Here is a 21,560-nt window from a genome sequence, read left to right as displayed (position 1 = left end):
TTCTCTTCCCCTTTCTCCCTCATACTACCCTCATGTCTGACAACCCTTCCCTACCAATTCAAGGCCTTATCTTCTTTTTATCACTGTTACATATACATAAAAATTATATACACATATATATGTTTATATACTATATAACATGTAAATACAATGTGGTGAGTCCATTTAATATTGCTTGCATGTATATCTTTCTAGGGAAGACCACTTAGTACAGGATAAAAATGATTTATCTCCAAGAATCTCTATTTTAATCAGAAACTCTTGAACTCTAAATGAAAGAATTTTTTGAAACTTAAAGCCCTAATAAAGAGTCTCCTCATTGCAACCTTCATCTCCTTATTTCTAAGTGTATAGATGACAGGATTCATAAAAGGAGTGATGATGACATCAAAAATTGCTAAAAATTTATCTATGGGTAACGTAGGGAAAGGCCACACATAGACAATAATGCAAGGACCAAAGAAGAAAACCACCACAGTGATGTGAGCCGAGAGAGTGGAGAGGGCCTTGGAGGAAGCACCTGAGGAGTGTTTCCGGACCGTGACCAGGATGAAGATGTAAGACACAACCAGGATGAAGAAGGTGGCCATGGAGATGAAACCACTGTTGGCAGTGACCAGGAACTCCAGTCTGTATGTGTCTGTACATGCAAGTTTGATGAACCGAGGAAAATCACAATAAAAGCTATCCATTTTATTAGCTCCACAGAAGGGTAAATTTACAACAAAAGCCAGTTGGGCCACAGAATGGATAAGACCAATGATCCAAGCCAGAGCCAAAAGAAAAATGCACATTCTTAGACTCATGATGGTGAGGTAGTGAAGGGGCTTACAGATAGCAATGTACCGGTCATAGGCCATGACTATGAGCAGCACCATCTCTGTTCCTCCGACAGTGTGAATGAAGAACATCTGAGTGATGCACCCATTCAGGGAGATGACTTTGTGCTTCCTGAAGAGGTCATAAATCATCTTTGGAGTAGCAATGCTGGACACACCTGTGTCTAAGAAGGAGAGGTTTGCCAGCAGGAAGTACATGGGGGAGTGCAGGTGATGGTCTGAGATGATTGTGAGCACAATGAGAAGATTTCCCAGCATGCTTGCTACATAAAATACTGTGAAGAACAGAAAAAGGAGAATCTGAATTCTCCATGAATTAGTGAGGCCCAGCAACAAAAATTCTGATACCACAGAGTGATTTCCTCCATCCATCAACTTGTGCAAGTCTGACCACAAGGTGACTATTCCCTGGAAGGCACAAGAGGGAGAAAATATTATTATTAAGTGAAGGGGTGTCCTGGTTGTAAAGCAATGACTCAAATACAGAACACTAGAGACACCCTGTTGTTTTACAGGCAGGTTTTACAGAGCTCTCATAGAGACCAGGTACAGGACTTTTCCTATGCTTACATATTTAGGGTCACTTCATTATTTAATCCTAAGTTTGTTTGGAAGTGTATAGCCAAGAATAGAAAACTAGAGGCAAAGGCACTTGAGAATCTAAGGGGAGTCAAACAAGCTCTGCAGACACTTGTGCTCACTAGCTTCCATACAGGAAATTAGTGCCACGACATGGAGGAATGCTAAAAGAAATTTGTGCTTTTAGCCTTTGTGCTTCGATCCCTTACTTTGTTCTGGAATTTTGTGTGTTTAAATTACTAACACATCTTGGTTTCCTAGGTTTGCAGCAGTGCCACATTGAAAAAAAAACTTTTAAAAATATTAAATCTTTGCTTGCTTAAAATAGTGCTTTTTCATTAATTAATTAAATTTATTCTCATAAATTATTACTTGTACACAATGTAAACTGACCACTCTCATCCCCCTCCCTCACCATCTTCTATCTTCCTACCACCTTATCCACACCCTGTGGCAAATCTTCTTTCATGTTCTATCTATTCATTTTGTTTTGTGACCAGTTAGTCTAATCAGGTCCATCTGTGTAAGCATGAGTCTGGAGGTCTATGTTGGAGGCTGGTGGGCTCAGTAGTGGGTACACAACAGGAGACAATGATTGTTCCTTTCCTAGAATCTATCAATAGCCAATAAAGTGTAGTGCCCCATGAGCCTCTTATTCTTTTATGAAAATTGTATGCAGGGTCAGTCTGAGGCCCACTGCAGGTAATTGATTATCAATATATATGAAGAACAATGGATGACTCTACTTCCAGCCCTAGCTATGACTGATACTGAAGAATGGAAATTTCAGTCTTGTTTGGAAAGAAAGGTAATGAAAATCTTACCTGAATTAGTCAACAGAATCTGTCTTCAGATGGGAATTACACTTTTAAAGAACTAAGAGATAACAAGAAGCTTCCATCATATGAGAGCTGCAATTCCCAATGAGAAAAATAGAAATTGCTTTGAAAGATGCTTAGGAGTAAGTGACAGAAATCAAGACTATATGGAACACAGAAACTAAAAGTATATTAGAAATTTATTGCTATGAAAAACTAAAAGGATAAGAAAAATAAGAAAGTAATATAGAATAGAAAATAGGAAGATATTATGCACTGTTCATTTGTAATGCTATTTTGTGATTAGCATTCTACTTTTATTTTATCTTGGAGTCTTTTTTAAACTTCTTCTCCAAAAGCATGAGCAAACGTTACACATACTTATTTGATCCTCTTCTCTGCCTCTTCTAGAACACACAAAGAAAATATGCAAATAACTAAATTGTAGCTTAAATTGAGGGCAAATAATTTATGACCAATAGTTGTATGCAGATCCATAGTTAGGTTGGAGTGATATTTCTCTACTGCAAATCATCTGTTCTCAATGTGTTTTACTTACATAGTAATTCTCGAAGTGGGAGAATTTCTCCTGGTTGAGAGGAGGATAACTTCACATTCAGACTGAGAGCAGCACCTTTTAACAAACAAAAGAGACTTATGTTATTTTTCCCCAGTAAAAAGACTTCTAATTAGTGTGGCCCACTGAGTCTATATTGTCACCCAGGGAATAAAAAGGACAAAAGGAATGAAGAACAAAGGCATCTCACACAGATGTTCAGAAATATTTTTTTTTTTTTGCCTCAGAATGAGTGATTAAAGTAACTGATGAGAAAGTCAGAACCTCAGAAATCCAAGAGGCAGAGATGCTAGACAAGAGTTAACTACCTATTCTAGAATTAGCAATGAAGATTCAGCCAGTGAGAAATCAGCACACACTAAGCTATCACTCACTTTGGCAATTTGTGTCTTCCAGTTCCATAAAGTCCCAAGCCTCAGGCCTTAGACTGTAGAGATTTTCCATCAGAAATATAGTCAAATAATTGGTGCTGATTCCTAAGTAGAAGAGGCAATGCTGTGTCACAGAGTTTTCAAACAACTATCTGTGAATATATTTAACAAAATTTTCTTAACATTTTATAATTTTCCTTCACAGTGTTTTCTATGTTCCTACAATTTCCATCATTCTTCAGATTTTAATGCCTCAAGATAATTTCTATGAAAAAGTACAATTGGCAAACTCAAAGATCACTGCCATGCTCTCCTACAACTCAATGTATGAAGAAAAGGAAGCAGTGGCATCCAATGTTGAATGTATAGCCAATGCTTAATAAATATTTTCTTTCTACTAGTGTATTTGCATCAAATACAGTGGCTATCATCACAAAGACAAAAGATGACAAATTCTTGTGAATGTGGAGCAAAGGAAACTCATACAGTGTTGATGATTGAAGATTAGTTTAGATGTCAAGTGAATATATGGAGATTCCTCTAGAAAAAAATATTTAGCATCTCAGTAAGATGTTTGCAGTCTTATATTGATTGCTGCATTATTCAAAGAATATATTACAATGCACACTATTGAAAAACAGAGAAACTTAGGGAACATTCTGAAAATGTGTAGTCCTTAAATCTTTGGGAGTTGTATCTAGTTTAGAAGGAACACTTGTTGTTTTTAATCAAAATTTCAATTGTTTGATTTTATCAGTAAAGACTTGGGAGCCAGATGCTGGGGTGAAAGCCTGCTAGCTCAGAGAGGCAGAGAAAGCACCCATATTACCTTCTTCCCTGTCTGCTATTCCAGAAAGGCCATTTTTCATATGCCATCTCAAACAAACAAACAAACAAACAAACAAACAAACAAACAAACAAACGTTTGTTTAATCCTCAAACTAGATGTCCTCCCTTCTTTTTGTGCATTTCTCTATTCATCTCTCTAATTCCCTCTTACTCTCAATGTTTTTCCCTGTCCACTTCTTGTCAACCGACAGCTCTGCCTCTTGACCTATGGTTGACTTTATTTAATCCTGTTTGCAATAAACAGAAATCTCTTGAATTAAAGGTATGTACTGTGGCTGAGTGCAGGCGGCCATGTCAGAGAAGCAACAGGTGGCAATTGAAGTTCAAGGTGTCAGCCCACCAGGAGGTGAGTCCCTGATAGGTGAGTCTTGGATAGGCAAGGCCCTGAGACCACAGACTCCAGAATGTCTTTGCTTCTGCTGTGCCTTTACATATTTGCTGCTGCTATCTTTCTCAGGTATCTGGCATGATGTGAATGAGTGTGGGGAGATCCCCACTGTCTGTAATGTAGTGTGTGTATCTCATGGATACATCCTGTTCTACTGGACATTTTTACCTGTGGATTATTATGAAGATGATTTCTTCCTATGCTGTAATTGATAATAATAATGATAGTTTAAATGGAGTTTTGATGATTAAAAATAAAAAAGGAAGTGTCACACAGCTAGAATACATGAGTATTCTAGTATTGAGGAGCCATATAAACTGTGGCTTAGCTTAATGATTAAGAAATACAACTAATTCTCAATAGCTGAGCCAGTTTAAAATTTTTTTTTGAGACAGGGTTTCTCTGTGTAGTTTTGGTGCCTGTCCTGGATCTTGCTCTGTAAGATCAAGATCAAGCTGGCCTCAAACTCACAAAGATCTGGCTCTGCCTCCTGAGTGCTGGGCTTAAAGGCAGATGCCACCACCTCCCAGTTTTAATTTTTTAATCTTAATGTTGGGAGATGTGTTCACAGGTTTTGGTGTGCATCATAGCTGAAACAAATCCTCACAGCTATGGATCTATTTACAGTCTACTACATGTTGACATCCAGTTATGCCAGCACCATTTGTTGAAGATGCTTTCTTTTTTCCATTGTACATTTTTGGCTTTTTTTTTTTGTCAAAAATCAGTTGTTTATAGGTGTGTGGATTAATGTCAGGGTCTTCAATTCAATTCCATTGGTACATATATTGGTTTTTATGCCAATACCAAGCTGTTTTTATTACTATAGCTTTATAGTAGAGGTTGAGGTCAGTAATGGTGATGCCTCCAGAAGTTGCTTTATTTTACAGAAGTGTTTTAGCTGTCCTGGTTTTTTTTGTTTTTCCATATGAAGTTGAGTATGGTTTTTTTCTAGGTCTGTGAAGAATTATGGTCAAGGCCTGACTGGAGCAGTCTGTAATGCCATATTCTCTGAGCCAGTTGCCTTGAAGCTGTTTTTGGATGTTGGATCATCTGAGCCTCTCAGGGGGTCTTCCTTGGACTAACCACATTAGCCTGGAAGCAATCCACAGGTTCTCATCTTCTGTGGAAACAAAAGCAGAACCTCTTTTCCAAAGCAACATATCCTTAGACATAAACTTTGAGGTCCAGATACCATATATATATATATATATATATATATATATATATATATATATATATATATATATATATAATCTTTAGCAAATGATGCTAGTGAAACTGAATTAATACATAGAGAAAACTGAATCTACATTCTCATTTCTCATGCTGCAAAAAAGTCAATTCCAAATGGACAAAAGACCTCAACTTAAGACCTGATAACCTGGATCTGATGGATGAGAAAGTACTTCAATATAGGGACTAGAACAATAATAATGCCTTGTAGTGTAAGCATTAAGAATAACAATCAACAAATGAGGTCTCACAAAACTAAAATGCTCTTGTACAGAAAAAAATTCATTTGAGTGATTTAGGTATCAGGGTTAACTGTTGTTTGTAAATGAATTGGGCAATGTTCCTTCTCTTTCTATTTTATGGAATAATTTGAAGAGTATTGGCATTAACTCTTTTTTGAACGTCTGGTAGAATTCTGTGCTAAATCCATTTGGGCTTGCCTTTTCTGGTTGGGAGACTTTTTTTTTTTTTTTTTTTTTTTTTTTGGCTTTTCGAGACAGGGTTTCTCTGTGTAGCTTTGCGCCTTTCCTGGGACTCACTTGGTAGTCCAGGCTGGCCTCGAACTCACAGAGATCCGCCTGGCTCTGCCTCCCGAGTGCTGGGATTAAAGGCGTGCGCCACCACCGCCCGGCTTGATTGGGAGACTTTTAATGACTGCTTCTATTTCACTAGGTGTTATAGGTTTTTTTTTACATTGCTTCTAAGTTTTATTTAGTATTGATAAGTGGTGTCCATCAAGAAAATTATCCATTTCTTTTAGATTTTCCAATTTGGTAAATACAGATATTTTTATTACATAATATTTTTATTGATTATTCAGGAATTTCACATCATACACTCCAATCATACCCACCTGACAATCCTCCCAGGTCTGCTACCCCCACCTCTGTGACCTCCCTGCCTGCTCCCACCCCCCCAAAAAAAAAGAAGAGAAAAAAAGTCCAATTTGTGTTACCCATATAATCACTGGAGCATGGCCAAATTTTCAGTGGCCAGCCCCTTAAAGAAAACTGAGTCCTGCCCACACACCTACCAAAAGCCGTCAGTTATTGACAGCTACACTTCAACGTCCTTATCACAATTTTTAAGAGTTCTTTTTGAGAGATTTCTGTTGAGGCTGTAACTTTTTTTTTGGTGGGGAATGGAGAGAGGGTAGGTGTTGTCATGGAAGCTGTCTATGTCCCTCTTTCTCAACTGTGAGTCTGTAGTCATCGATACTACTGCAAAAGTAGCTTCTTTGCATTTTACAGTCAGCAGGAGCATAGATCATGCTCTTGCATATGGTTTCCGGTAACAGCACAGACCAAGGACATCTATATGGTATCAGGTGGTAGAACAGACCTCACATCAACTTGGCCCTCGACAGTTGCATGGCCAGTGGAAATCAACTCAGTTTCAGGTAGCAGCATAGCCATTGGTGGTAACAGGGGCCATGGACATCAACAGTCTTTGGCCGCAGTAGGACCATGGACCCAGACATAGCCTTCTGTGGCAGCACAGCCCACAGCATGGCTTTCAGTGGTAACATGGACCATAGACATTAACACTCCTTTCCCCCTACACTGCAGGATGATGGACATCCACATGAACCTCAGGCTTCAACACAGCCTGGGGCAGTGGACCACAGATACCAATATGATCTCCAGGGGAAGCATGGACTATAGAGGTCTTTCAAGGAGGTCCAATCCAGAAAATGAACCATTCTTTATCTTGGACATCTGTTGTTTAGAACCAGGTTGCTACTGTGGCTGGGTAGCATGTTCAGGGGCTTGGTTTGCACATGCTCCAGGTTGTTACGTACCTCCCTGTTAGTCCCACGTGGCAATGACCGGCTTCCCTGTCCTCTGCAGCCTTTTCTCAAGCCTGTCACTGCTGTTGCATCTCCACTGTGCACTCACTGTTCCATTCCTCCATCTTTCCCACTTCTCCATTGCTTATTTATTTATTGTAGTGGCACTGGAAACTGCAATGTGTCACACAGAATATACATATACAGATACACACACACACAGACACACACGCACACACACACACACACACACACACACACACACACACACACACACACATGCACACACATTCCCAAACAGCTTTGCCTGCAAATATTCATTGCAAAGAGTCATTAGTCTGGTTTAAGGCTTCTCATTTATGAAGCACCATAAATACTGGACCATTGCTGAGACTTGTCTCGGATAGCCTGCTGTTGTCCAGGGGGTGATGTTGTGGCTAGGCAGGGCATCTCGGGCGAGCTTCTGGCTGCCACAGACCTCCCTGCTCTTGGTGATTGCCTCCTGGAGGCTTGCTCCAGGGCTTGACCTTTATGCTTGTAGCCTGCTGGGCAGCACCTCTATTCTGCATGCTCCACTACTCAGCAGGATGGGCTGCCACCCTAGTGGTTTCATATTTGGGGCCAGTCAGATGGTGAGCCTAGGGCTGGCCCCATTTAGTAATGACGTGGAGCTCCTGCAGGACCTCCAAGCCACTGCATACCATCCTGTCCTTGGTGCCAGCAGCCCCATGGCTCATCCAACATGACTTTTGTGCTTGTAGCCTGCTGGCTGAGACACAGCAGCCAAGGCTACAGATTTGTCATTCACCACACATGGCTCTGTTCCATCATCTTTCTTTCCAATTTCATGAGTCCGGTTTTTAAAAGCATCTTTCCATAAGACTTGCATCCACCCCCTCCACCCCCGTTTGCTTTCTCCAGAATAAAATTTTTAAGATTCTCCAGATTTCCTTAGTGTTGTTATTTCCTCCTTTTCACCTTCTTTCTCTGCCTATTAGTTAATTTGGATAAGAGTTTGTCTATCTTGTTGATTTTTCCTAAAGAGCCAGCTCTTTGTTTCATTGATTCTTTGTATTTTTGTTTGTTTCTATTTTATCGATTTCAGATTATTTATTGCCATCTACTCCTTTTGGGTATGATTGCTTCTTTTTGTTCTAGAGCTTTCAGGTGTGCAGTTAAGTTGCTAGTGTGAGATTTCTCCAATTAAAAAAAAAAGTTTATTTACTGTGAATTTCACATCATGCATTTAGATCCCGCTTATCTCCCCTTTCCCTTGCATCTGTCCTCTGCCTTTGCAAATTCTTGCCCAAACAAACCCAAATTTAAAAGAAAAACCAAAAATCAAACAAAACAAAGAAACAAAACAAAAACAAAAAATTAAAAAACAGGAGAAGAACCCTGTAGAAGCTGTAGTGTGGCCCATTCAGTCAAACTGTTTACCCTTTAGTCTATTCATCTTTACTTGTAAATGTTCATTGCTATGAGCCATTGATTTGGCTCAAGGACTCTGGCTTCTGCCATGCCACCAATAATGGGCTGTCACTGGGGCTCCTCTTGGATATCCTGTTGTCCTGTGTCTTGGAGATCTTGCTGTTTTGGATTTGTAGGTTCGTTCCCTTCACATGCTCCAACAGTTAATAGATGGGTTGGATGTTGGGGTGGGCCAACTCATAGTCCTGGTTCTGGGCCTGGGTGGTAGCTGGGTTGGTCAACCTGCCAACTTTCCTTCATGGTCACTACCCAGGTGAGCTCTCCAGCAGTGCCTTGACTAGTTCACCCAATGCAGCCTGCAGCAAGAGGTGGGGCCAATTCTGGTCACAGGTCCTCAAATATGGCTCACCCAAACTCACAACACCAGGGCCAGTTTTACTGTTTTTTCCAGGCAAGGTGAAGAGCCCTCTCTTCCAATTGCTTTAGGGGGCATTTTTTAATGTAAGCACTTAATGCTATGAACTTGTCTTTTAGATCAGCCTTACATCCCGTAGGTTTGGTTATCTTGTCTGTTCATTCAGTTTTTTGGTTATCTTGTCTATTCATTCAGTTTTTAGAAGTTCTTGATTTCTTTTTTGATTCCTGTCTTGATCCATTTTTCTAAAGTCTTATTATGATGAGTATGTACTGAAGTATCTATCCATTTGTCGATATTCATTTACATTTATATACATATATATGTGTATTTATGCACACACACACACACACACACACACATATGTGTGTGCTGCTGTGCTGTCAGCTTTATGCCAGCAGCATTTTGTGGTTGTATTTATAGAGTTTGAATTTTCTTGTTAGTGACTTCAAGAAGTTTGAATGTATGAGCATTTTATAATTTCTTAATTTTAATTAAAAACGTTTATTTTATATGTACAAGTGTTTTGCTCACACATATATCTGTGCACCATATGTGTGTCTGGTGCCTATAGAGGTCAGAAGAGGGTGTCAGATCTACTGGAACAGGAGTTATGGAAGGTTATGAACAGCCATGTGGGGTATCTTCAAGAACAAGTGCTCTTTACCATTGAGCAATTTCTCCAGCCCCCCTTTAAAAAAATTGATAGATGTTTTAGTAACTCCATTCATGTTATTCACTGGATTGGACTTTGTAGGTAAATCTATTCCTGTAATTATACAGATTGTTCTTTTACTTAAAATGAATGTTTAATGAATAGATTCTGCCTCTCAAATTATACTATTTATTTAGTGCACATTTTAGAGTTGCCTGATTGTTTACTATTAATTTGTGAATTAATATTTATTTATGGTCAGAGTTTCATCACAATATAGGATAAATTATTTTTTTAAAGAGCATAGCAATGCTACAATAATTCCATTTCTGCTTCCCTCCTTCTTCTTAGCATCATAATATGAGTTTCAAAATTTTTCAGTTTCACTGGCCCAAACAAATGGTTCTCTAGAGAAAATGTCCCTGAGCCACAAGCTACTTCTAAACTACATGTTTGCAGAATTTTTGGTCATTGGCCTCTTGAGAGATGTATAACTAGTTTCATATTTTCCTATGGCAGGATATTATTAGACACTTTATGTTAGGGAAACATAGGACATCTGAGTTTGTAAAGATGCTGTTCTTTTCATGCAGGTAAAAATCGATGGATGTAGAGAATTGTAAATATAAATGAGTGGCTTTTATTTGTACACACAATGCTGTTGTTGGAATTATTGTGAACTTGGTCATATCATAAAGTTCATGAGGGAGCCATACCAGGGCAGATAACATTCAAGAAAAGGAACTGAGCATCACAAGAGAATCATTGTAAAAATAGTTAATGTCATATTGGGAAACGATAACAGACTTTTTGAGATAGAAACACTATATGTAGGGAACTATGAAAACATTGGAAACAACAAATAACTTTATAGTATTTTGGATTAATCATAGATTACAACTAATTATTCTGTTCTTTGATGATTACAAAAACAAGTTTAAATTCTACCTCTTGATAAATAAGCAAAAATTTAATGATAAATAAAAAAGTCATAAAGATTATATATTTTTATTCATTAGCTTTCAAAAGCGATTGGTACAAATTGATTGTCTTGTAAAATACAATCAGATTTTCTAGGAACTTGTCAAGCGTCTCAAGGGAAACATCATAGACACCCGAGCAGAAATAAAATTTGGCATGGAAATCAAAAGAATCAACACTGAAAAAGTACTTCTTAATGTAATTTCACTTTGAAATGAGATATGGAAAATTTCAAAACCATATATAAATTTTCCAAGACCTGGAATTACGTTTCTTGTTTTATTCATAATTACTATCGATATAAATTTTATTTTAGAATTGTTAGTAGGATAAGGAGGCATTGAACTTTTGACAAATCAGCATTTTTCTAGTTATGATAGAGGATGAGAAAGATAATTGGAGTAATAAAGAAGTTATTGTTAAAAGGATTGAGTTTCTTTAAGTTTTTGGGCAACTTTCTTTTATGCATGTACCTAAATATTTTAAGTAATATACAATTATTTACATTTACCAAATAAGTAAAAATAAAGGTGTTTTGAATTAAAAAGGAGAGACCCTGGTTTTGCTTTTGTTTAAAGAAGGTTTGTGACTATTTGGAAGCTAAAAATACAAAATGTAAGAAGATAATGAACTTGCAATGCTTGTGGACACAGGAGTAAAATGGAGAGGATGAATGATTGTTCACATGACCACTAACAAAACTTGTTGGTGTCTATCCATTTAATTCAAGTCTTTATTTGGAAATAATTATTAAATTTGCCCTTCATGATGACTAAATATCTGGAAATTAGTTTAGGAAGATTCCTGAAATCGGTGTAAATCAAGGAAAGCAAACCTACAACACAGGGCAAAGTCTTAGTAACACTGTCCCTTGGCATCTGCATCTAGAAGCCTTTGAAAGACTTGCCCTCTTGACTGTGATTTGGAATTTGCCTTTGCCTAGTGGTTTTAAATATTTAATGTCAAACTTGATCAGTTTTTATAGTTTTAGATATTTGAATATGTTCCAGATTTACATGTCATTCTAACTTCAAATTATATTTTTTATTTAAAAAAAATCCTAATTCTTGTTTAGATGATGGAGATTGGCAATGTGAAAGATAAATTCTTAACTGACAAATACTCAGCCAGAAATACCTTCAAGAACTTTAGCACTTGAGAAATACTAGGGGGTATAGTGTAGATTTTCATTTCTGTAGATGTGGACCAAAAGCATTGCAAATAATATTTCATAAATTATTTTAATTAACAAATATTATATATACATATTATGTGTCGTTTCAATAAGTACTTACAAAATGAAACAATTAAATCAGGCTAGTTAACATATGCATTATTTATATAACATATAACATGCTTATTGGGGACATGATAATTTGAAGTTCTACTTCTAGTTTTTCTCCAGAATGAAACATGATGTTATTAACTATAGTTAGCATGATGCATAATCTCACACTAATGATCCCATCTCACTGTTTGTAACTTTTGACCAATATCTTCTCATTCTATCTCCACAATCCATCTTGTTCATTGCATGGCCCACCATTGTGTTCTCTGCTTCTATGACTATGACTTCAGGGTCCACATTTCAGTGAGACCTTGAGTATTTTTCTCTCCCCCCTTGTTTCTCTTAGCATAATGACTTCCAAGTTCATTAATATTATTACAAAACCCAGAATTCTCTTTTTAAATGTTGAGAAATATTCCATGGTGTGTGTGTGTGTGTGTGTGTGTGTGTGTGTGTGTATGTATGTGTGTGTTATTATGATTTCATTAATGCAAACAGGCTATTTTATATACTGGTTTTCTGTAAATTATATTGAAATGAAAACTGAAAGATACTTATTCATTATAATTTTTAATTTCCTCTATATACATATACCCAAAAGTAATGTTGCTAGATCCTGCTAGATCCCAAGTTCTATTTCTTGTTTCTTTTGTTTTTTTTTTCTATTATTTTCTTCTTTCCTTCTCCCAGCAGCTATCAATTGCCAATAGCTCCTCAACTAGGCATGGGACTTCATGACCACTTGTTTCTATGTTGAGGTTTTGTGTGGCTTGAACTTTTGCAGGTCTTGTGCATGCTGTCACAACCTCTGTGAGTGTGAGTGCATATGTGCAACTGTCCTTCTGTGTCAGGAAAACAGTTTTCTTGTTCACCACTTCTAGATTTTAAAAAATTTCTGCCAGCTCTTCTGCAATAATTCTTGAGCTTTAGGAGGAGGGGTATGATACAGATATCTTTTTTAAGGCTGAGAATTTTCCAATCTCTTATTCTTTTTAGTTAGTTGTAGATCTCTTTGTCAATTGTCATTTACTGTAAAACAGCATCTCTGATGAGGGTTAAGAGATACATTAATCTACGAGTACAGCAGTAAGTCATTAGGAGTGTGCTTAATGCTATGTCAGTTTAACAGAGTAATAGTAGTAGGTTATCCCCTCAAATATGTGACCTTTGCAGTCACTAGTTTGTAGCCCTGTTTCAACTTGGAAAAATCAACCTAATATTCACATGGAAACGTCACCCTTATTGGTTCTCTTTCATAGTGCTGAAAGGTGCTATGCATACTACTGGTAGTCATCAAATCTGTTATATTTAGACTTTTTGATAATATCACTTTCAAGAAGTGTGAAGTGATGTTTCAGTGTGATTGAAATTTACACTTCTCTGTTAATTAGTCATGTTCAGTACTTGTTCAGATATCTGTTCATCTTTAGGTTGATCATGACATTAAAGTACAAAAAGGATTTCACACATTTCAGATTTTTCCTTCTAGTCTATTAATGTAACTATCCTAATTTACAGCTTCTCCTGATTCCCCTCTAGGTAGTACTGATGACAAAGTCAATGGAAAGAGTGAATCATTCTGTGTCATCAGAGTTTGTGTTCCTGGGACTCACCAACTCCTGGGATATCCAGCTGCTGCTCTTTGTGTTCTCCTTAATGTTGTACATGGCAAGCATGATGGGAAACTGCCTCATCATTTTCACCGTGGCTTCTGACCCTCACTTACATTCCCCTATGTACTTTCTTCTGTCTATCCTCTCCTTCACCGATGTAGGTATTTCTTCTGCCACTTCACCCAAGATGATTTATGACTTATTCAAAGAGCACAAAGCCATCTCCTTTAGAGGTTGCATTATTCAAATCTTCTTCATCCATGCCATTGGTGGTGTGGAGATGGTGCTGCTCATAGCCATGGCCTTTGATAGATATGTGGCCATATGTAAGCCTCTCCACTATCTGACCATGATGAGCCCCAAGATGTGCATCTTTGTTTTAATTACTGCTTTGGTAGTTGGCCTTGTGCACTCTGTGATACAACTGGCTTTCATAGTAAATTTACCTTTCTGTGGTCCTAATATATTGGACAGCTTCTACTGTGACCTTCCTCAGTTTATCAAACTTGCCTGCATAGACACCTATAGAATGGAATTAGTGGTCTCAATCAATAGTGGATTCATGTCTGTGGGTACCTTCTTCCTATTGATCATTTCCTATATTGTCATCATATTTACTGTTCTGAAACACTCTTCAAGTGGCTCCTCCAAGGCTCTGTCTACACTTTCAGCTCACGTGACTGTTGTGGTTTTATTCTTTGGTCCTGCCATATTTTTCTATACATGGCCTTCTTCCTCTACACACCTGGATAAGTTTCTGGCCCTATTTGATGCAGTTGTTACTCCTTTTTTGAACCCTGTGATCTACACATTGAGAAATCAAGAAATGAAGATGGCAATAAGGAGAATATTCGGACAGATAATGGGCTATAGACAAGTCTCCTGAATAGACGTTGTGGACAGTCTTAATTGAGCACAGAAATTCATTATCAGCTAACCTCTGAGGAAAACCTTTCTTTGCATATGTTGATATGTTTTTGTATACATGCATATATACAAACATACATATATACATAAACACATATATATGCCATTTTGTCTGATACTTATAAGGAAAGGATAATTTCTTCTGAATGCATATATAAAATTACATGTATTTATAGTGCAATGATTATATTAATCAGGAGCCTTAATTCTTATGGATTAGCATTTGTTTGAAACAAACTCTTAGACATACAGAAGAGGAAATGTTTCTTTAAGACTTTCAGAACAGGGAAAATTTTTCATTTTGAATAGAAAATCCTCTTATAAGCTGCAGTTTCTGGCTATTATTTCATGGAACATTTATATAGGGATATTGAGTTGAGTAATTTTTAATGTCTGTACCTTGTACATGCTCTTTTCCATTTTTGGTACTTTTCAGGTACTGGATGGAGGTTAGAAATTTCAGAACATCTATGGGATTCTAAAATGTGCAGATAGAAGACTTGTGAGCTGTGTGAAATAGCAGGAAGAAGCCAAGGAAACATGTTGGCTTTTTATGCCTGAGGAACAGTTTGCTATTGAAAGCCATTCAATTTCTATTCACCTTTCTTCCACATTTTCACCTAAAAATCATAATTCAGTTTTTGAGAAGTTCATGCATGAGTACAGCTTGATATCATTTCCACCTTTCTCTCTTGCCCTGTAACTTCTCTGATGTCCTCTAATCTGTCCCCAATTCATAACAGCTACTTTAATTATTGCTGTGCATACACACATACAGACATATAACTTTCTGAGTCCACTTAGTATTGCAAATATGCACATGTGTTTATGGCTAACAACATGGGATTGGATACCCTATCAAGGATGTCATCCCTGGTGAATACTGATGCATACTCTTTCAGAATCCATTAATTGCCTGTAGCAGAATGGCAGTATAGGGTTCTTCTCTAGAGTCTATGCTGCCTACAGTTATGGATCGCTGCCTAAGTTTACAGTACCAAGCATGGATTCCTTCCTACTGAGTCCAGTTAGATAACCTTTGCTTATTTTCCAGGTAGAGTGCCATTCTCACACTATTGGGGTTACCTTGCCAGGCTGGTCATTGTTATGGTTGCTTTACAGCTGGGTAGCACTATTGATTGCTTTTCTCTTTTGCAGCTTGAATAGCACCTTCAGATATTATGAAATAACTGAATCATGATAGAGAAGAAATCACATTACTTAAGGTAACAGAGATGGTGGAGTAGTGCTACCTCTGCTCCTTGCCATAAAGATGGTGTCATTATGAGCTCCACATGCCAGACATGTAGCTGCAAAGGTTGAATTTTAATCTTCTGGAAGTGTTCTTACTTCGGCATCAAAAAATTCAAAATGTATTCTTTGCATAAATAAAGGATATTAATATTAACATTCATATAGAAATATGAATGAGGATAGAGAGATGGCTTAGTGGATGCATAAACTTGAGGACTTGAGTTATGATCCCCAGAAGCTGGCCAGGTGTAGTAGCACCTGTAATCCAAGTACTTAGGAAGCAAAGACAGGAGATCCCAGGGTATGTGGGTTATCTGGACTAGCTGATTGTTGAGCTCTGGATTCAATTGAGAGACCTTGTTACAATAAGTAAAATAGAAAGTGATGGAGGGAGACACTTGACATTAAGTTTAGGACTCTTCATGTCTGTGAACCTCATACACATACACACTGAAGGAAGAAAGAAAGAAAAAGATACACTTGACTACAAAGAGCCAAATCAATACCAAGCATATAGAGTAATTGTGGATGTGTCATAATGGGCTACTTCAAACTAAACTACAGTCTTACAGTAACAAAACAGCAGGTGATGGGCACAAAAATAGTGAAATAAAAGAGAAGTAAAATTTAACCAAGACTACTACAGTCCCTGAACTCCCTTTTCCCTTTTATTGAAAATAGTCTTTTTTTCTCTCTTAATATATCCAGATTACAGTTTCCTCTCCCTCTACTCCTTCTGTTTCCTCCCCACCTTCTCTCCCATACAGGTCCACTCCCTTTCTGTCTCTCATTAGAAAACAAACAGGCTTCTGAGTGATAATAATATGACAAAGATATAATAAGATAAAGCAAAAGCTAATACATCAAAACTGGACAAAATAAACAGAAGGAAAAGAGCCCAAGGAAAGTACACAAACTAGATGTAGAGGTAGAGATGCACTCAGGAATCCCATAAAAACACTAAACTGGAAGCCATAATATATACACAAAGGACCTGTAAGGTAAAAAGACAGAAAATAAGTAAATAAAACAAAATAAAAATACAGCCAGGCTGACCCAGCCCTCCTCGTAGACACCACTATGATGAATGAACATGTGATGGAGAAGTGGGAAAGATGGAAGAGTGGAGCAGGCCGTGCACGTTGTGGAGAGAGGTGGAACTGGAGATGTGTTGTGGCCTAGTGGGCTCAGCGTGGGTGGGATCACCCTGGCTCTGGGAGACGATGGAGGCCACCAGAGGCCTTGTTGGTGTTTGTTGGCCTATCCTGCTGCCCCAGACCATGATGACGAAGCCTGAGTTCCATGTGGACATACAAGGTCTGTGTCAGTGGCTGAAGCCTTGGTGATGTCCTCTGACTTTGATGCCTTAGGGAGGGGTGTGTATTGATATGAGTGGCCTGTATAGCCACCTGAGGCCATGGTGATGTCCGTACCCATGCTGCCGCTGACCTGGGTCTGTACTGATGTCTGTGGCCCATGTTAACCACTGAAGGCCATGCAGATGTCCATGGTCTATGCTGCAGCCTGAAACCATGTTGATGTGATGCTGCTGGTGGCCATACTGATGTGAGTGGCCTGCACTGCCACTTGAGGCCAAGTTGATTTCCATGGTTCAGGCTGCCTCCAGGGCCTTGTCTGGGTCCATTGGAGGTCATCTTAGTGGTCTGTGCCATGGCCAGAAACCATGTGGAAGCCAATGCATGATCTATGCTCCCACTGACTATAGAGAGCAAGGAAGCTACTTTTTCAGTGATCTTGATGACTGCCGATGCACAGTTGAGAAAGAGGGACAAGGAAGACCTCTGTGACAACCCATATACCCGCAACAGCGCCCAAAGTAACAGCCTAAACAGAAAGCCATTGAGGAGAACTCTTGAAAAGTGTTATAAGAATGCTGAAGTGTAGCTCTCTACAATTGACGGCTTCTGGTGGGGTGCAAAAGGGCAATGACTCAATTCTATTTAAGGCAAAGGCCCCTGAGAGTTTGACTACACTCCAGTGAGTATATCGATAACACAAATTGGACTTTTTTCTTTTTTTTCTTTCTATTTTTATTGTTTCTGGGAGGGGAAGTCACAAGGGTGGGCCAGGGGTGTAGACATGGGAGGACTGGGAAGTCAGTGTGATCAGGATGTATGTTGTGAAATTCTCAAAGAATCAACAAAAGTATGTTGAGAAAAATAGAAATAAAAAATAAGGTAAAAAAAGGTCCGGCATGACATTATAAGGCAAGGAACTTTCAATGACAGCATTGAGTTTGGTTTTTGCTGGCCATTTAGTGTTGGGCAGGCAGCCTACCTTTAAGAGTAGTTTGTTTCCCTAGTAAGACTCCCTTGGAGAAAAATAAAATTTCATTTGCAAGTGGTTGGCAGTTGGAGATAGCTTCTGGGTCACAGATGGGGGCATGTGTCCACCTCTCCTTTCAGCCTAGGACTCCATCTGGTTCAGACCAGTGCAGGCCCTGTGTATGCTGCATCAGTCTCTGTGTGTCTTGTAATGTCTGGCTATGGGTCTCTATATTTGTTCTCATATGTTGCGGGAGGAAGCTTCTCTCATGACAGCCATCAAATTCTTAACTAAGGTGCTAATACTACCCATTGAAAAAATGGCAGTCTCTGAAGAGGTCCCATGGAGACCCCTTGGACTGAAGGTCACTCTCTAAAAACTGACAGCAGCACAAGAGGTCAAGCTGGTGCAGGCTTGGTGCCTCACCCCCTATGTTCTAGTCTCTTTGGCATGAGAAGGTACTTACAGGCTATAGAAAGAGAAATCTGGACACCGATCTAGCCATAAAGCCCTGTGACCTCTAGTCTGTCCTGCCTGAAAGATGTACTGGGGCAATGGTGGCAAAGAACTTTTGGGAGTTGCCGACCAATGTTTGATTTAACTTGAGGCCCAGAGCACCGGAGGGAGCCCATGCCTTACTCTACCCGGATGGCCTGGAACTGGAGACTCTATAGCCCAGAGACCTAGAGTAGCACCAAACAAGACTGGAAAAAAATCAGTGAAATAATTCCTAATGACAGTCTGCTGTACTCATAGATTGGTGCTGTGTCCAGTTGTCATCGGAGAGGCTTCCTCCAGCAGGAGATGGGAGAGGGTGCAGAGACCCACATCCAGACATTATGCAGAGAGAGAGAGAGAAAGAGAGAGAGAGAGAGAGAGAGAGAGAGAGAGAGAGAGAGAGAGAGAGAGAGAGAGAGTCTAAATTGGAGGTTTCCATTGGGTCACTCCTTTCAGAGATTGGGACTTCCATAGAAGAGAGAGAGGAAAGACTGTTGGAGTCAGAAGGCATGGAGAACACTGGGAGATCATATGAAGGCTTTTGCTTTGTCTTATTGTATCTTGTTTTGTTGTGTTTGGTTGTCATATCTTGGAGGCCTGCTCTTTTCTGAAGAGGAAAATGAGTAGGAGTGGATCTAGAGGAGATGCGAAGTGTCAGGGAGCTAGCAGGAGTGGAGGGAGGGGAAACTGTGGTTGGTATGTATTGCATGAGAGAAGAATCTACTTTCAATAAAAATGACAGTCTCTTTAACAAATGTGGGGCTGGTAAAAGTCGGATAAGCATGTGTTGATCTTTCTGTCTCATCTTGGTAAAAAAAAAAAAACCCAACTCAAAATTGATAAAAAAAAAAAATCTCAATAGGAGACCTGAATTTCTGAAACTAGTGATGGAAAACATGGAGCAATGACTTCAATGTGTAAATGTAGCCAAAACTTTCTCAATATAACTCTAATGGTTTATGAAAATATAAGTTTTGACAAGTTATATTGAATGAAATTGCAAAGTCCATGCAACGAGAGAAATACTAAACTAAAGAGTAACCCTACAGAATGAGAGAAGTCTGTGCCAGCTATCCATTTAAATCATATTCATATCCTGCGTACATAAAGAATTAAACCAAAAAAAGAATTAAAAAATTAATCACTAAATATGCTCATAATTTAGTCAATAAATGGACTAATTAACTGAAACAAAAGTTCTTAAAATAAGTAAAATGGCCAGTAAATAGATGAAACAAATTGTAAACATACATAAGGGAAATGAAAATCAAAACTACACAGAGATTCCATCTCAGTCCAGTCAGAATGGCTATCTTTAGGAAAATGACAAACAAATATTGGTGAGGATATAATAGTAAAAGAATCTTTATACATTGTTGAATAAATGTAACATAACCTAGTTACTATAAAATCAGTATGACAATTCCTCCAAAAATTAAAGACTAGCCAAAATACATTCTGGTTATAATATTTTGAGCATACACCTCTTAAATCAATATTAACTTTCTGTAGAGATATCAGTATTCCCATGTTTATTATACCATTATTCACAAAACCCAACTTTAGAATTAGCCTAGGTACATGAGTAGATAAATGCACAAAGAAAATACAAAATCTATATGCAGTCCAGTATATAAGTAAAAGAAGTAACGAAGTTATATCATTTTCAGGAAAATTGATATCCCTATAGCTTATCATGTTAAGTGAAATAAGCTAGATACAGAAAGATATACTTGACATGACCCTTCTCATATGTGGAACTTAGAGGAAGAAAGAACATGAAAGCAAAAAGTAGTATGGGAAAATGAAACAATATTAGAGAGGGTGAATATGTTTAAAGTTCATTATGTTAATGTGTGAAAAGGGCTTTATAGATCCCTTTACTTTGCACTATTGCATAAGATAATAGAAGCAAATAAATTCAATAATATCAGCTATGAAATAAGAGACACTCAAAAGTGAATCTGCATATGTCTCAGTTTTTTACTTCACCCAGTAATTATGAAGTACTTCTCAAGTACCTGACATTTCCTTTATATATTTAGGATATTTCAGTGACAAAATACAAAAAATACAATTTTGGCACCTATATTCTAATTAAGCTAAAAAGACAGTAAGTATAGTAAATAGTAAGTTATAAGCAAGATGAAAATGTGTGCAACAACATAATTGAACAGATAGAGATATATCTGGAACTGCAGAAGAGATGTGAGGATGTGGTGCAGTTTTGCTTATGGGTGAATCAGGGTTAGATTTCTGGATAGGTGCCATTAAATAAAACTATGTTATAGCTGAGTGAATTGCTATGTAGCTGTTCCATAACAACAAGAAGGAAGAAGACTATTCCAATTAGTGCGAATGTACAAAACATCAATTCTTTTCAAGAACTAGTAAGAGAGGTTTAAAAAAGGCACAATTTTGTCTGCGTGTGTGAATAGTGGGATAATAATACAGGAGGGAAAATTATATTGGATACTGTGTGTGAGTAATGGGATAATAGTACAGGAGGGAAAATTATATTGGATACTGTGCATCATTGCAAAATATTAGCTTTTATTCTGTAAAATGACAATCATTTCTAAGTAGTGAGGTGACATATTAACATGAAAAATTTAATCTTTGACTGTCATGGTTAGAATAGTACTGATGAATGTACTACAAATGTCTGCATATTGTCAAGAGTTGAATTTAGTTATGAATGGAACATATATAATAGATTCTGTAGCATCACAGATGGTAATTCATAGTAATAATCTCCATATATCT

The 21,560-nt window shown here is 37.9% G+C and overlaps 2 protein-coding genes across 2 annotated transcripts; one reads left to right on the top strand and one right to left on the bottom strand.

The window, feature by feature from the left end:
* Nucleotides 1–251: 251 nt before the first annotated feature.
* On the bottom strand, nt 252–1,211 carry LOC131907842 (olfactory receptor 4F3/4F16/4F29-like). The gene has a single exon (XM_059258920.1). It carries the CDS (start codon nt 1,209–1,211, stop codon nt 252–254), a length of 960 nt encoding a protein of 319 aa, XP_059114903.1.
* Nucleotides 1,212–13,761: 12,550 nt separating this feature from the next.
* Nucleotides 13,762–14,715, top strand: LOC131908460 (olfactory receptor 4F15-like). The gene has a single exon (XM_059259502.1). The coding sequence runs from the start codon at nt 13,765–13,767 to the stop codon at nt 14,713–14,715; it is 951 nt and encodes a 316-aa protein (XP_059115485.1). The 5' UTR covers nt 13,762–13,764.
* Nucleotides 14,716–21,560: the final 6,845 nt, after the last annotated feature.

This window comes from Peromyscus eremicus, chromosome 4 (assembly GCF_949786415.1).
Source record: "Peromyscus eremicus chromosome 4, PerEre_H2_v1, whole genome shotgun sequence".
NCBI classification, from domain to species: domain Eukaryota; kingdom Metazoa; phylum Chordata; class Mammalia; order Rodentia; family Cricetidae; genus Peromyscus; species Peromyscus eremicus.
Note: the sequence above shows the minus strand (reverse complement) of the source record. Positions and strands in the feature narration are given on the sequence as shown.